Raw genomic sequence first — 16,961 nt, 5'->3', positions numbered from 1 at the left:
GTAGCGTGGGGAGAACATAAGAGCTGGAGTTGCTGATGAAGGCTTTTACGGGCCAGGTTAGGGAAGGACAGCTGAACCGCTTCGTTAACACCAAACAGAAAGGAGCCTAAATGCCAGAAAAGGAAGGGGCTGCCCTTCCCCCTGCAGATAGGGGAGCTGTATAATCAAAGGGATGCTCCCAGGGGGTTAACCTTGCAGCAGTGGGCCAGATATACAGCATGCAGGCAAAAGAGGACAGTAAGAGAAGGTGGCTCACGCCTGTAATCCCAGCACTTTGGGAGGTCGAGGCGGGTGGATCACGAGGTCAAGAGATCGAGACCATCCTGGTCAACATGGTGAAACCCCGACTCTGCTAAAAATACAAAAAAGTAGCTGGGCATGGTGGCACGTGCCTGTAATCCCAGCTACTCAGGAGGCTGAGGCAGGAGAATTGCCTGAACCCAGGAGGCAGAGGTTGCAGTGAGCCAAGATCGCGCCATTGCACTCCAGCCTGGGTAACAAGAGCGAAACTCCGTCTCAAAAAAAAAAAAAAAGAAAAAAGAAAATCTCAGCACGAGTCAATAAAGAAATACTGTAACTTGTTTCTGATCAGAAAGGACCACTTTGGAGGTTTTCAACTGAACGTGTACATCCTGCTAGGTGAGTGTTTTTCTTATTTCTACTGGATAACAAAAATACAAAAAAAAAAAAAAAAAAAAAAAGCATGGAGAAATTGAAAGTTGAGTGGGATCATTCCCCTTGGGAATGAGAATTCTTACAGCAGCCAGATAGAGGCCAGTTGTGTCAGGGAGAGAGAGAACAGGGGCTGGAGCACCCTGATGTGACTGCAGATGGGTATTGTTGGGGGTCCGGCACCTGTGTACCTTGCACCCTTGCTCTGGCAGGGGCCTGCGTGTAACACTCCTGCACAAAGGCATACACCCTCAGTGCCCGCACGGGACTGTCCTTCCCCGCTTCACGTGGATCTGGAGAGCTGTGAGTCTATATGCTGACTTACTCCTAGCTTGCCAGGCCTGGCCAATTCTAGGTACCCCCACCCACCCTCTCGGACCCTGTCCGTCCCCACCACCCGGCCGGCCCCCTCTGGGCCAGTAACTCATTCTCCCAAGCTGATCCAAGTTGGACCAAAGGAAAGCAGACCACGCTCTTTGGGGCTGAACTGCCGGTAGACAGACAGCTCCCTCTTGTGGAGAAAATCCTGTGAGGACACACACACACACACACACACACACACACACACACACACAGACAGAGAGAGAGAGAGAGAGAGAGAGAGAGAGAGAGAGAGAGATTCCAGAAGGCAAGGCCAGCCAAAGACACTCTCAGCAAAGCCAACCCACAGACAACCCACGAAATGGGAGAAAATCTTCGCAAACTATGCATCCGACAAAGGGCTAAGATCCAGAATCTGTAAGGAACTTGAATAAATTAACAAGCAAAAAAACCAAACAACACCATAAATGAGTACCCTCCCACACCAGCCAGAACAGCCATTGTTAAAAAGTCAAAAAATAACAGAGGTGGCACACCAAACTCCCCCAAAACACAATTAGCCCGTATGGAAATGTGCACATGGACCCCCGAACCTAAATCAAGTCATAAAAAAGATAATATAAAAACACTCAAAAAGGGGAGAAAGTGAAGAGGACGAGGAAAAGGAAGAGGAGGGAAGGAGAAGAAAAGCAAGGAGGAAAAGGAAGGGCGGAGGAGGAGAAGGAGCTGCCTTGACTCCATGGAAGAGCCTGCATTGACCCTAGGGAAGAGCCTCTCTGACCCCTTGTAAGCGCCTGTCCAGACCTCACGGAAGGCCTGGCATGGACTCTTTTCCAGCTGAGTCCAGAATTCTGGCCTCTCTTTAAAGCCGCCATCCAGAAACTTCCAACTGCACCAGTCTTGATTAATAGCCCTTCTAGAAGGGACTTTGGTGCTCAACAGTCCTTAATCTTTGCCGTTTCTTGCAGTCAAGTGTTAAGGTGGAGAACCTTCAACATCAAAATGCAGGGAATTAGGGAAGGGGAGAGCCACCCCTTCTTTTTGGGAAGGGTGTGGAGGAAGGAGTGAGGAGTGGAGTTTGGAGACAAATGGATGAGAGTTTTGTCACCAGTGAAGGTATCCTTTCTTCCCTCACCTTCATTCAATGCCACCCTGAGTCTCTGACCCTCCCCAGCCGTGCTGCCCTCAGGGGATGCCCAGAGGCTGCACCCACCTTTCCCCTGCCTGTGCTCCTGGGCTTGCAGGGTAATGTTGGTCTTGAGCGGGGGCTGCTCATCGTGGACCACCCAGCAAGCAAACTCATGCTCATCCGGCGTGACCTCTGCCTGCCACGTGTGCTCCAGAGAGTATGTCCCATCTGGATTTCTGGTGGCCTGAGGGGACACCAGGGTCTGGATCATGCGCCTGTTCTGCATCCAGGTGAGTTGCAGGTGGTGGGGATAGAAGTGACGGACGTGGCAGGTGAGATTCACTCTGTCTTGTGCGCGTACACTGGTCCCAGAGTGTTCGGTGGTGATCTCCAGGGTGGGGACAACTAGACAGAGGAACAGGAAGTGGGTCTGGTGAGGTCGGCCCCTTCCTTCTCCCAGGGACCAGCCTCAAGGTCCCTTGCCTTCTTTTAAAGAAATAATTTTTTCTTGTATGTGTGATCTAAAGCAAAAAGGGCTAAATGTTAATATTCATTAAATATGGGTAAGGGTCCATGGGTGTCTGCTATATTCTGTATTTGTGAAATATTTCATATCATAAAATATAATTTTGAGAATTAGTAAAAGGCGTGCCCATGAGGACAGGGACTTTATTTTGCTCATTGCTGTATCCCCAGCACTGAGCACCGTGTCTGGCATGCAGTGGATATTCATTATTATTAAATGAGTAATAAACATTTTAAATTAAAAAAAACCATAACAATGACATTAATAGAACAAAGATGTTTAGAAAGAGAGTCTGGGACCAGATAATAACAAGATCACACATTCGTAAGTAAGTTACTGCATGCCAGACACTGATATGCATGTTTTACAAGGAATAACTCATTTAATCTTCACAGGACACCTATGAAATAGGTCTTCATTTTATTCCCATTATATAAAGAAACTGGCACCAAATAGTCAAGCAACTTGCAAGATCCCACAAGTTGTAAAGTGGCGCAGCTAGGATTAAGCCCAGACCATCAGTGAGTCCCCAGAACCTGCATTTATAACCACTATACACATGATCAGAAATCAGTGAGGAATTTTATTTCCCCATTCATGAGATGGGACTTTGGGCAAAACCCCTGAAAGCTGATGCTCCCAAGGCGAATGTCCACCCCACCCGACTGCCCGTTCACCTCGGAGTACTTGGGAGAGCTTCATGGTTTTTTGCAGGGGCTCTGCCAGGGCCCTGTGGGTGACTTTGCAGGTGATCTCCGATGAGACATCCTGTCGGGCCAGTGTCACCCATGCCTTGCTGGTGATTAAGTCATTGCCTTCACTGTCAGGCACCAGGCGCTGGGCTGAGGCTGGATGTTCATCACTGTCCTTCAACCAGGTAACATTGAAGTCCCAGGAGAAGTGCTGGGAGTCGAAGGGACCAGCAGTACAGTTGAAAGGCACCAAGTCTCCAGGGGTTGCCCTCTGAGATGGACCAGTCAGAGAGATGACGGGCTGGCCAGCTAAGGAAAGAGAGCGACTGTGACTGCACACTGAGGGTGGGACACACGCGGCACCAGAGGTGTGTCAGACCCTGGGGACCTACTATGTGCCATGTCTGGGTCTGTCCTCAGGCAGCATATAGGCATGTGATCACAAAACAACAAGCAAATGCAAATGTGATTTCCGCTGGGTCCAATGCCCTCACCTGAGGAGTGCACAGATGAAGACTATGGAGAGGACTTATTCTAGAAGGGCAGCTGGGGAAAAATTCCTTGAGGGGGTGATCACTGAGCTGAAACAGGAATGAATAGAAGCTGGCCGTGGGAAGGGACAGAGGAAGCACATTCCAGACAACAGGGACAGCAGGAGAGAAGGCCCTCGAGCAGGAAGAGCTGAGTGGGCTTGAGAACCCGAGAAGTCTGTAGTACCCTCGTGTCATGGCAAAAAGGTCCAGACTGAGAAGAGCCTGTGGGCCATGGTGATGATCTTGATTCTATTCTAAGAGTGACGGAAAGCCGGTAGGGACTTTAACAGAGCGGCAAAGTGGTCTGATGTCCATTTTTTTAGAGAATAACTGGGTCGCTGTGTGAAGAATGAGAAGGAGGGTGGCAGGAATGGAGGCAGGGAGACCAGAGGGGAAGCTGGTCCGAGGCTGCAGGCCGAGGTGATGGTGGCCTGGACTAGGGTGACTCGAGACACATTTGGAAGCTACAGCCCCCATGACTCAGTGATGGACAGGATCAGGGGTGAGGCGCAGAATGAATTACAGATCAACAATTCCCAGGTTTTCTCTAGAGCAGCGGTGTGGGTGGTAGCTCTACTTTCTGAGACGCGAAGAACTGGAGGAAGACTGAGGTGGGACAGGAAGGGAAAGGTGATGAATCAGGATTTCCTCTGTGGATGTCAGTTTATCAGGACTTGAGTGTGAAGTTAAGAAGCACCCCAGCAGGGCTGGCTGCCCCATCTGCTCAGGACCCTCCCATCAACAGCTCGCTAGACACCCGGCATCTGCTTGCTTACCTCCAGTGACAGGGAGCTCTCTCCACACGAAGCTAGGACTATGACAAAATATTTCCTGCTTCTGGGATATAACCTGAGATCTAGCTCCCAGAATTTTCCCGGGAAAACTGCAGGATGAGACTCACCCCTTCTCCTAAGGACAGCCCTGCAGAGATCTGGAGCAGGAACCTCTCCAAGTCTTCACAGCATTCCCTGAGCCCCTGCCCTGCACCAGGTCAAGAGTTGGGTGCTGAGGCCACAGAGATAGGTCAGACAGGACTCCTACCCTCGAGAAGCATCTGGCCAGGTCGCGGGGGAAGAAGGCAAATAACCAAGCAATGACAAGCAGGATGGCAGGTGGTGGCGGGCAGCGCAGAGGCCACGGGACCTTGTTCTCTTAGCACACAGCCTTCGTCACCCACCGCACACAGCACTGTGTGGCCCCAAAACGGTGTGTGCTCCTTTCCCTCCACATCCCAACCATGGCAGGCTGGTATTTTGGTCCTCACTTTCCAGAAGAGGAAACAGAGACTCAGAAAGGTCTTGTGACTTGTTCAAGGTCACACAGCCTATAAGTGGCTAAGGAGGGAGGGTGAGGAGACCTTCCGACTTTGGGTCTAGAACTCTTTCATGCCTCTAATGCTGGAGGCTCTATCACTCAGGCAACTTCTCTCTCTCTCTTTTTTCTTCTCTCCCTCTCTCTCTCTCGTCTTTCTCACCTTACACCCTCTCTAACCTAGAACAGGTAGACACCCAGACTAGAGTTGATGTCAGGAACACTGGGAGGTGGGCTCCTCTTTTACTGCCTGACCTCCCCTGAGCCCCTCACCCTGAGGTTACTTCCTCCTCTGGTCCTCAAGCTCCCACCAAATCCCTTTGCCCCCAAGATCTACATTGAAGAAAAGATGAAAACCAGCTCCTGTCTGGCAGGAAAACGGCTCGGTCACATCCTCTGAGCCTCAGTCTCCCTTCAGGAAGACACAGTGGCTGGATATGGTCATTCCTGGGGATCTCCATGCCGGCCCCGAGGGTCTCTCTGGGCAGGAATCAGGACTCACCTGTGAATCCCAGCAGAAGGGCAGGCAGGAGGGAGCCCAGGGCCCACCCACGTGTGGTAGCCATGGTGAGAGATTCACTCACAGTGCTCCTGGTCCGTTCCTGGTGACAACCACTGGATATGGCCCTGAAAGAGCCCAGGAGCCACTGACTGGCATCTGGAGCAGGCCTTATACTTCCCAGCTGGCCAGCCCACCCCGTTCCCCGCCGTGTCTGGAACAGGGGTTTGAGCCACAGTGAGAGAAGTGGTCACTGTGGTCAAGGGCTCCTTTCAAGGCCCAAACCTTCAGGCCTGAGTTCTCCAGCCAGAGAGGCATGTGGGGCTTTTGACTGAGTTCTGACTATCTCTGGTTCCCCACGAGCAAGACTGGGAAGTGGCTGAGCTCTGCCTGAAGCCTCAAGCCACAGAGCTGGCCTGGGATATGCTGAGGCTTGATGTCCCTTCGCCTGGAGGCTCCTCCATGCTGAACAAGCAGCATCAAGAGCCTGCAGTGTCTTTGGTCACTAGTGTAACCAAGTCTTCAGTCACCAGACACGGCTTCTGGGAATGCAGAACGGATCAGACATGGGCCCAGAGGCTTGAGAAGTGAGCCTTGACATACGCAACTACGTGCAACCAGCAAAGAGCCTAGACTTTGAAACCGAACCCTTGCCTTAACTAGGCTTGCACGATGTCAGCGTGGATTTCCCATGGCCCGGAATCGTCTGCTAGGCTCCATGTTGGGGAAAGGTGAATTTGAAACGCAGCCACTGGTTTCCCTGACCTCCCTGTGAAAACAGCCTCTCCCTTTGGTCTCTCTCCAGCTCCTCACCCTGCTTTACTTGGCTTTCCAATGGTTAGCCCTGATGAATACTTATCTGTTTTTATCCGTTTCTCTCATGAAAACGGTTTCCCCTGAAGACTACTGCCGTTTCTTCATGGCTGTCAGCAGTAGCCACACAGCGCTGGGCACAGAAGAGACACTCGATAATAACAAATGGACCTTTGGGGTCAGGTACTTCTCAAGACTGATTACAAGGCAGCCAAGCCCAGCCTGCTCCCCAGCCGTACCATCTCTTTGGGGTCTATACGCTCCACTGACGTGGAGGGAGAGGATCGAGAGGAGTTGTCAGCCTCGGGGAGACTGTTATGGAAACTCCCCCTGACCTCACAACCCCCCACCGCCACCCAGCCAAGCAAGGCACTGCAAAGTGACTCCTAGAGACCGAGTGCCTGCAGGAGGAGGCTGGCTCCTTTTCCAGTGTCTGCTGAAGCAACAGTGGATTTGCCAATCCACTTTGATGGTGCTCTGAGCCAGAGGAAAAGGAGCTGAAAAGAGAGGGCAGGGCGGAGTCACGGGGTGGCAGGGCTCAAGCTTCCTTCATCCAGAGTGCAAGGGGGTGAGGTGCATGGGGAGACCCCCACTGAAGGGGAGAGCCAAGCTTAGAGCATCCCACTCAAGAGAGATGACGATTGGTGAGAGGGCCTAGGAGGAAGAGCCGGCAGCATGGACTCCGGGGGGAAGCTATGAACCTGGATCAGACTGTGCATGAGAGAGACCATGCAGCGGACTGTGTATCCCTACCGCATGCACACACATGGACACGCACACATTGCACACACACACACGCACACACACACACACATGCAGGCACACAGGATCCTCCTAGGAACCCACACCTGTGCCCTGCGAGGAAGCTGGCTTCCAGATTCCAGCCATAGGGAACAGAGGATTGCTGGGTAAAAGAGGCCCCTCTTTTTCCATCTCCCCTCCTAGGCCCTAACACATCAGATGATACACAGACCCAATTCAGGGAAAGCAGGAGGAACAAAAAAATGCCTCACCTCCATCCCTTCCCGATCCCTCAGCAGAGACTCGGGGGCAGCACCCGGCTGGGGTCAGGAGAGGCGGGGGATGCCGAACTAGACACAACGTTGGTATTTTCAACCAGATTAGTTTGGACCTAGCCCTAACAGGGCCTGACATAGAATAGTTATTCTATAAAGTTTGATACAATTATTTATCTAGCCTCAGTTCCTTGGTGACACTAGCCACATTTCAGGTGCTCAATTGTCACATGCAGCTACTAGCTGCCATAGTGGACAGTGAGGTCTTAGGTGAAACATTCCTTCATCAAGGAAGTCTTTCCTACCATAATGTCTCCTCATGGGTTCAAATACTTCTCTTGCAGAGTATTTATCACAGTTATAATTAAATTGTTAACTGTTAACTTGAAACTGTTGTATAATAAGTCTTTCCTTTATTAGACTGTAAGCTCTGGAGGACAGGGACCATGTCCTTGGTCACCAGTGTAAATAAGTGCTGGCTGAATGTTGGATGGATGAATGGATGGATGGATGGATGGATGGATGGATGGATCCATGGGTAAACAAACTAAGAAGAGGGTACGTGCTACAGGGTAAGGGAAGAAGGAAACACTCCCACTGAGAAAGCAGAGAAGGCTTCCTGGAGGAAGTGGGCTTCCTTCAGGGCTCCAGCATCTGCCCTTCAGCTTTGATCATACAATCTACACAGAAGGAGAAGACTAGTGACACCAGGCCTGAGCTGCAGTGGGAGGGCAGCCATGGGATTAGCCTGCCTGCCTTGTGAGGCTGGAAGGCTAAAGGGGAAGTGGGGAAGATGGGGTTTTATTGGCGAGACCAACTCCCAATACATCAACATGGGTTTAAGATCTCTCAAAGTGATTGAGTGGTTGGTGAAAAAGAAAGAGAGACAAAAAGTTTTCCTTAAAGCTTGGCCCGGGGAGATACCACATAACACTGCTCCATGGATGTCTGACGTTCCTCTGAAAACCTCAGTTTTTCATTATGCTCTTTCAATAGCGGAGGGGGAGTGAAGTTACCCAAAGTTTCAGTGATAATTATACAAAAAGAATACATTTGCAAAAACTAGTGCACAAAAATCACAACGTGGTATTATAAAAGCAGAACAATGTAAAGATAACTTTTGGTGTGTCAGCATAGAAATCATACACCTTAGTAAGATTGAAGGTTAAACAGAAACTTATGATCATCAACAAAAACATATTGGGCTCACAGCTGCAAGGGGAGCAGGATCTGACACAGGATAATCAGCCTGACCACAAAGTCTGCAAGAGGAGGGGCCTCTACGCAGGCCTGGAGGAGCGGTGGGAGAAGGACTCTTACATCCTTATCTCAACCACAGAGACAGGCGCCCCTCATGCTCCGTTCATAGGCTCTCCATAAGGGTCTCGTTCCCTTTCCAGGGCCCTCATCAATATGCCTTTCCTGGGAAAGGAATCTGGGTAATGAGCCTCTCCATTACACGGCCATTTATAGGCTCTTTGCATTGAGAAGCCCATTATGTACTGTCATCTCTCGCCGGTAGTCAGGTTATGAGGTTGGTCCCTTTCACAGAGTTCCTGTTTCTACCAGAACAGTTCAGCAGAGCCAAAGTTACAAGTCGCAGCTTAGCATTTCATATTCTCCTTCATTTTCTCAAATATAATCGATACGATAAGTAACAAGCATCACAAAGCAAATAACTCATTTGGGGGAAACCAAATTCTAAGAGAATTCATAGGTTAAATATCAACAACAATTTCTTCTTGTCATTTCAGATAGCTTGGGTTTTTGCCAATCCTTCCAGAATCTTAGGGTTGCTCAGTCACCACAAAGAGGTCCAGAGTATTGCCAGCAGGGTTTTCCAAGGGGTGGCCTGAGGAATGCCAAGGTACCCACAGGGCTCGCCCAGGTGGGGCCGTGAATCAACTGGGTAAGGCTCGACTTCCTCTGAGTAGAGTCACGTCAGTCTTCCTTATTCTACACCAGCAAGAACTGGCTCTCACCTACTCTGTAAGTACAACCTTTTATGGGAGCTGGGGCCCCAAGAGACCTCATCATGAGTATGGGCCCCTGTGCTGGCCTAACAGGCTGAGGGACCAGAGAAGACACAGAGCTGCTAGCCCTTCACAACAGGGACACTGATGCCCCCTAAGATCCAATCCCTTGCTGCAAGGACCCATGGATCTTTTACCCTCGCCCCATCTTCTTAGACTCAGCCTCAGCAAGCTGCATATGTCACTCTGAGCCTCCCGCAAACGCAGGTCCAGGACCTCCCAAGACAACGATCAGCCTCCTTGAGGACAGGAACCCTTCATTGTCCACTTGCTCCGTGTCTGAGACCTCAGTGCCTCGCACAGTCCCTGACACTGACTAGCCCCTGAACATGCATGTGTTAAATAAATTTGTTTCATCGTTGACTTACTCATTCCTACAACAATTCTTTGTAGAGTGCCAATTATGTAGCAGGCATCATTCGGGGCACAGAGCAAGTGAGCAGTGAGCAAGATAGTAAATAGAAAGGAATAAATATGCAGTATAATTCCAGGGAGGTTAACTGGTATGAAGAAAAATAAGGCAGGGGATAGAGAGTGGCGGGGTGTACTTTGGACCGTGTGCACAGGAAGCCTTCTCTGGGGAGGGGCCTGTGAGCTGAAACCTGAATGAAGGAAGTGGAAGTCACAGGGAGTTCGAGGAGAAGAATGTTCCAGAGAGAGGAATGCACATACAGGGCAGGCATGAGCTGGGCACATGTGAGCCACAGCAAGGTCACTGTGGTGGCGGCAGAGAACAGATGGTCATGACAGAAACTGCAGAGCCCGATCTTGGAGGCCGTGCTGGTGAGGCTGGAGTGTAATCTGTGTGCAATGCCTTGGGCTGAGAGCAGTACTGGAGCAGGATTCGGGTCGCAGATTGGAAACTCACACCCTGGTGGCTGTGTGCATGTGTGTGCTGGAGGAGGAACAGGCTGGATGGGGGTGAGGGAGGAAGCAGAGGAGAAGAGGAAGCAAGAGGCCACTGCAGTTGGGAATGGCCGGACACAGGGCTCTGGAGCTGGGGGAGAGATAGGTGACGGAGATGGGGGCTAGACATTTGCAAGCTGTCAGCATGTAGATGGTGTTTATGTGGACATTGCATAGGATGAGACCACCTCAGGAAAGAAGAGATAGGGGAGAGGGAGAGGGGGAAGGAGGGCCCCAGGGCTGGGACTCTGATCTGGCTCTGCCACCAATTTGCTGGCTGAGCTTGGGCCTTCTCTCTGGGCTTCGGATTCTACAACTGGACATGGAGGGAACTGAGCCAGGTGATCTCTAAGGATCCTTCTTCCCCGAGTATTCACAGGCCTGGTTTCATTTCCTGTACCTTGGAGTTTCAGCCTGGGCCAGGGCTCCACTCACCCCACTGCTGAGCCTGCTGACTGTCTGACCTCTGCATTGCACAGGGCCCCACTCTCAGAGGGAGCCACACTTGATTAACTGCTTTGCTGTTACTGTTCTGAAACATTTAACTATTCTGGGACATGTTCTGCTGATTATGTGGCCAGTGCTGCCACGTGCCCTTGATCTTCTGCTGTGAGGTGAGGCAGCAGGAGCACGACGTGGCTGGTGGGAGGTCCCTCAGGTTGCTGGGTGCCAGGACCGAGGGCCCTTGCTGGGACCCTCTGAGAACTCCCAGTCCCTGCCATCACCAACATGACCCTCCCAATGCCTCCCCAGACTCTGCAATCCCAGAAAGACAACATTGGCACTCCGGAACTTCCTTTTCCTCTTTCTTTCAGAAGCTGAACAAATAGTCAAGGGTAAATGCCAAAACCATGGAATTCTGATATAGACCAGGATTTCCAAAGATATGAGCCATGGACTGACATGAAGATCACAGCCCACCCTAGATGTAGAATCCTACAAAGGTCCTAAAATCCGCAGTTAAACAAACTAAACTAAACAGCATTCTGACTAAGTTAAAACTTGAGAACTACTGATTTAAGCTAGGGACCCAGGTGAGTTCAGGAAGATGACTTGTGAGAGCATCAGTGCTGCCTGGATTGGGGGTTGAGGAGAAGGAGGCAAGCCAGGGAGAGATTAACTACTCAGCCATAGGCTCCTTGTCCTTCAGATCTCAGCTCAAATGTCTGCCCCCAGGAAGCCTTCCCTGAGTCCAGCACATAATGAGCTGAGACCCTGCTCCAAGCTCCCTCAACTCCTGACCTTAGCAGAGCATCTATCACACCTTTTTATCATTGGTGATTGTCATTACTCTAGACTGCATGTACCGTGGAAGCCAGGAATGGGGACTCTCTCGGTCTCCATGATATCTGCAACCCCTAGCACAAGAAGTAGCACAGAGAAGATGCTCAACAAATATTTGTTCAATGAATGAATGAAGAAAGAGAGAGTTTGGATATATAGAGCCAAGGGAATCTTTCGGTCCTAAGAATCTGACACTTAACCTTGGAGCGAAGGCTGGTTACTGCCTCTTGCCTGAGGAGACCCTAGAGAGGGTTAGCACTAGAATTCCCCTCCCTTGGCTGATCTTACAGTGATGGAAAAAAGACTGGCAGGGGAAAACTTAGACTAAGGTGTTAAAGGCTAACATACTCTTTCACCCTTCAATAGTGGTTGTGATTTCCAAAATGCTATTTGCTAACCCCAACTGCTTGAGAAGACCCAAGCAGTTGAGGAAAGGAAATGAGCAAAAGAGATTTAAGGGCTAAAGAAATCCTCTTTGATATTCCACATAGTCCCAACAAACTTCTCTGCTGCAGCAGCTGAAGACTTCAGCCACTACAGGTAAACCAAGCCCAGTGACCCCTGGCTCCATGAGAGCAAACAGATATAACACTGGGAGATGAGAGGAAAAGATCAATGTCTGAACCCTGAAGAATGGCTTTAATGGTGGACTTTCAGGATCTCAGCATTAAAAGTGGGTCACATCTGTGGGAAGAGCAGAAGAAAGGGAAACCCAATGATACGAGGTGACTTTCTTGGCAACTTACAGACAGAGACCAGCAAGACAGACAGGAACAACTAGGACCAACAGGGAAGTTACAAGAGGCTCATTTCTGCTTAAGAGAAGGAAGGACTTTCTAACAATAAATGCTGTCCAGCATTGAAACCGTGTCTCTTTGCGGGCGGGGGAACTTCCTTCCATCAGGGGAGTGTAAGAACTCCTGTTAGAGATGCTAGAGAAGGGGTCTAGTTGGACTAGATAAATGATTTTCAAACCATAGGTCACAACACCTTCAGGGGGCATTAAATCAATTTAGTGGACCTAAACCAGCATTTTGTAAATGGAAAAGATAGGGCCAGTCACGGTGGTTCACACCTGGAATCCCAGCACTTTGGGAGGCCAAGGCAGGCAGATCACATGATCAGGAGTTGGAGACCATCCTGGCTAACACAGTGAAACCCTGTCTCTCCTAAAAATAGAAAATTAGCCAGACATGGTGGCACATGCCTGTATTCCCAACTACTTAAGAGGCTGAGGCAGGAGAATTGCTTGAACCTGGGAAGTGGGGGTTGCAGTGAGCCAAGATTGTGCCACTCCACCCCAGCCTAGGTGACAGAATGAGACTGTCTGAAAAAAAAAAATAATAAATAAATAAATAAATAAATAAAAGATAGGAGAGGAAAGAAAAGAAAGAAAGGAGGAGAAGGAAAAAGAAGATAGAAGAGGAGGTGAGGGAAGGAAAGAGAAGAGGAATTATGTGGGTTTCTCCCTCATAAGAAGGACAAAAACTGTTTATTGAAACTTTCAGTGTGTGTGTGTATGTGTGTGTGCATGCACACGTGTGTGCACACACACTGGGAGACAATATAAAGTATATTACTAACTGTAGGTGATAGCCAAAAAGATTGAATGCCTCAGGAAGTCGATCTCTAAGATCATTCAAACTTTGCAGTTACATGACGTGAGGTCCTCAGGTTTTAGGTATCAAATTATGAGAATAGGATTCTAAGATTCATTCATTTCTTTTTTTATTCCTTTACTCCGCATTTATTTCATACTTATTCTAAGCCATGCTGGGTGCTAGGGCCAAAGAGATACATCAGAATCAATTCCTGCCCTCAACTTAAGAGATGGAGATGAACATTTACACAGATCATTGTCATACAGTGTAGTATATGCTTCAGCAAGCATTTGGCTAAGATTTATGCACCTGTCACCCAGCCCCCTGTGCAAGCTGATTTTCTTACCTCCATTTTACAGATGGGAAAAATCAAAGCTCAAATGGTCACGCAAAGGGTGAATCAAGGTCCACCCAGAAGAACCAGGATTTGAATCTAAGACCACCAGGAGAGCCTGTATTTTTAGCTGCTTGGCTCCACTGGGGTGTGAAGGGCAGGTGGGTGGGATATGGAGGCTCAGAGAAGGAAGGCTGACTGAGGCCACTAGGGGTAAGGTGGGGAAGAGGCCACGGAAGGCTTTATAGCCAAGAGATCCTTGGGCTATATCTTGAAGGAAGAAGAGTTGGATGCTTGACAAGGGGACAAAGGTGTCCCCTTCCAGACAGCCAGCAGAAGCCACACAGAGAGTAGCAGAGTGTGGGATGCAGAACAGGCAGACCTGGTGTGAATTTTAGTTCCAGCTTTTGTTACCTGTGTGACCCTGGATAAGTTGCCTAACCCCTGTAAACCTCCATTTCTTCATGCATTACACGGGGGTTACTAAGAAATGAGAGATTATGAACCTGATGCATCTAACATTATCATAGAGGCAAATAATAGAAGCCTCATGCTAGTTATAGCCTATTTATGACAGTTTGCTGCTCACCAGCTGAGTAATCTTGCTAACCTCTCTGTGCCTCACTTCCCTCATCTTTAAAATGGGAATCATAATAGCACCTACCACATAAGGTTACGAAAATAAAATTAATACACGTGACATGCTCAGAAGAGTATGAGGCCAAAAAAAAGCTTATGAGGTGGATGATAGAGGTAGGTCACTGTTAATACTTCTGTGTGCCACACACCATGCAGAGACTTTATCATTTTATTTACCAATTAGGTTAACCAATGATTGTTGAGGCTTTGCTATGTTCTAGGCAATATTCAAGGTGCAGCAGAGAATATGAAGTAGGCTAGGACAAGACTGGAGCCCTGGGCAGAATTTGTTTGGTGGGGAGTGGGAGGGAGAACAGGATTCGGGTGGGAGGTAAGATAAGTGGTGAGAAATGAGGCTGGAGAGACGGAAAGGGTCAGATCATAAAGATCGTTTTATGTCATGTCATCCTATTCACAGTGGTGAGTCCATGGAGATTTTCAATCTGGGGGATTTTTATTCTTAGAATTTATGATTCTCCAGTTGGAAAACTCTATGACTCTACGTGCCAAAGTCTTTATGATTCCATGATTATAGTCCTACGATTTTGTGACTCTTAATATTTCTTACCTGCTGTAGTAGATTGATATGAAAAAAGTGGCCACAGTGGGGACTTTTGGTTTCAACTCTAACATGTAAAGAACTTGGAAGTCGGGCCGGGCATGGTGGCTCACGCCTGTAATCCCAGCACTTTGGGAGGCCGAGGCGGGTGAATTACAAGGTCAGTTTTGAGACCAGCCTGGCCAAAATGGTCAAACCTCATCTCTACTAAAAATACAAAAATCAGCCAGGCATAGTGGTGGGCACCTGTAGTCCCAGCTACTTGGGAGGCTGAGGCAGGAGAATCACTTAAACCTGGAAGGAGGAGGCTGCAGTGAGCCAAGGTTGTGCCACTGTACTCCAGCCTGGGCAACAGAGCAAGACTCCATCTCAAAAAAAACGAACTTGGAAGTCATTACTCCTGACCTTACAATGAGAAAAGGACATGCTGAAAATCAGTGACTTTCCTTGAACCCATTAGAAAACTGAGGTCACAGAGCAAACTACCATCTAAAAATCTGGAGAGTCAGATCTGTCCGGAAAGATTTGATTCCCAGGTTCTGCTTCCCTGGAGCAATGCCTAAGTTGGTCCATGGGAATGCTTACATAGTAATTCTGATGAATTGTCAAGGCTCCGTGTAGACTAGCACGAGAGGGAGAAGCATGAGAGGGAAGACCTCACACTCTGGCAGGTTTTTCCTCCAGGAAGCTCCCCAAGTTCCAATGAGAAAGCTCCCCATGTGGTTCCGGCAGGGAGAGGCAAAGCAAGCTATGGTGAAGCCCTCCCAGGCCCTCTTCCCTCATCTCCGGAGGGAAGGATGTTAGTAGAGGGCACTTCGGAAACTCTACCCCAGCTAGGCTAAAGGAGCTCTGCATCACACCAGGCCTCTCCAGACTTCCTGTATCACCTCGGGAGGAAAAACGTGGTGGCAGGGGAGGGACCTCTACCCCTGCAGGAAGGAGAGCAACACTTCTAAAGTCCACGCTCCTGAAGCAAGAGGCTCACCAAAGATTGAGAATTAATTAGAGGATTAGGGAATGCCTTCCCTCCCCCACACTCCAGCGCACACCAGTAAGGCTCTAGTGGAGTTTAGTGACTTACAGCTGCAAGACATAGGCTCTCTGAGGAGCTATACTAAGGAAAGCTCCAGCGCCAAGAGAGGAGGAGAAAACAAGGATATTAAAGGAACTGGAAGTCCCTGGTGCCTATAGCTACAACAAGCATTAAATGTGGCCCAGCTCCTAGCCAGATTAACATCAATCCTCACACTAATGGTCTATTTACCTCAGTGTTTATTTTCTTATTCAACATCTCCAGTTTTCAGCAAAAATTTACAAAGCAAGCTGCAGAGGCTGAGCATCCCTAATCTGAAAATCTGAAATTCAAAATGTTCCAAAATCTGAAACTTTTTGGGGGCCAACATGACAATACAAGTGGGAAATTCTACATCTGACCTCACAGAATGGGCTGCAGGCAAAACACAGTCAAAACTTTGTTTCATGTACAAAATTTTTAAAATATTGTACAGCTGCTCACATTGGCATGCACCTGTAGTCCCAGCTACTTAGGAGGCTGGGGCGGGAGGATTGCTTGGATGAACATGAAAACATTAACTAAGTGAAAAAAGCCAGACACAATATAGAATCACATTGTATGATTCCATTTATATGACATGTCCAGAACAAGAAAATTCATAGAGACAGAAAGTAGATTGGTAGTTGCCAGGGTCTCTGGGAAGGGGGAACGCAAAGTAATTACTAATGGGTATGGGTTTCTTTGTGGGGTAATTATAAGTTTCGGGAATTAGTGTTGATAATTTCACATCTTTTTTTTTTTTTCTTTTTTGAGATGGAGTCTTGCTCTGCTGCCCAGGCTGGGGTGCAGTGGCATGATCTCAGCTCACTGCAATCTCTGCCTTCCAGGTTCAAGCAATTGATTCTCTTGCCTCAGCCTCCCGAGTAGCTGGAATTAAGTGCCCACCACCACACCTGGCTAATTTTTGTATTTTCAGTAGAGACAGGGTTTCACCATGTTGATCAGGCTGATCTCAAACTCCTAACTTCAAGTGATCCGTCCACTTTGGCCTCCCAAAGTGCTGGGATTACAGAACTGA

The 16,961-nt window shown here is 48.9% G+C and overlaps 1 protein-coding gene across 1 annotated transcript in view; it reads right to left on the bottom strand.

Annotated features, from left to right (window-relative positions):
- LOC101045654 (tyrosine-protein phosphatase non-receptor type substrate 1-like) overlaps positions 1–16,961 on the bottom strand; it is a 101,543-nt gene that overhangs the window by 9,765 nt on the left and 74,817 nt on the right. The window contains exons 3-4 of the mRNA XM_074406339.1: positions 3,326–3,649; positions 2,207–2,527 (exon numbers count right to left, since the gene is read on the bottom strand). Coding sequence (XP_074262440.1) covers positions 2,207–2,527; positions 3,326–3,649 — 645 coding nt within the window. The remainder of the gene's footprint in view (positions 1–2,206; positions 2,528–3,325; positions 3,650–16,961) is intronic.

The sequence above is a fragment of the Saimiri boliviensis genome, chromosome 9 (genome assembly GCF_048565385.1).
Source record: "Saimiri boliviensis isolate mSaiBol1 chromosome 9, mSaiBol1.pri, whole genome shotgun sequence".
In the NCBI taxonomy this organism is placed as follows: Eukaryota; Metazoa; Chordata; class Mammalia; order Primates; family Cebidae; genus Saimiri; species Saimiri boliviensis.
This window is presented reverse-complemented; position numbering and strand designations above follow the sequence as displayed.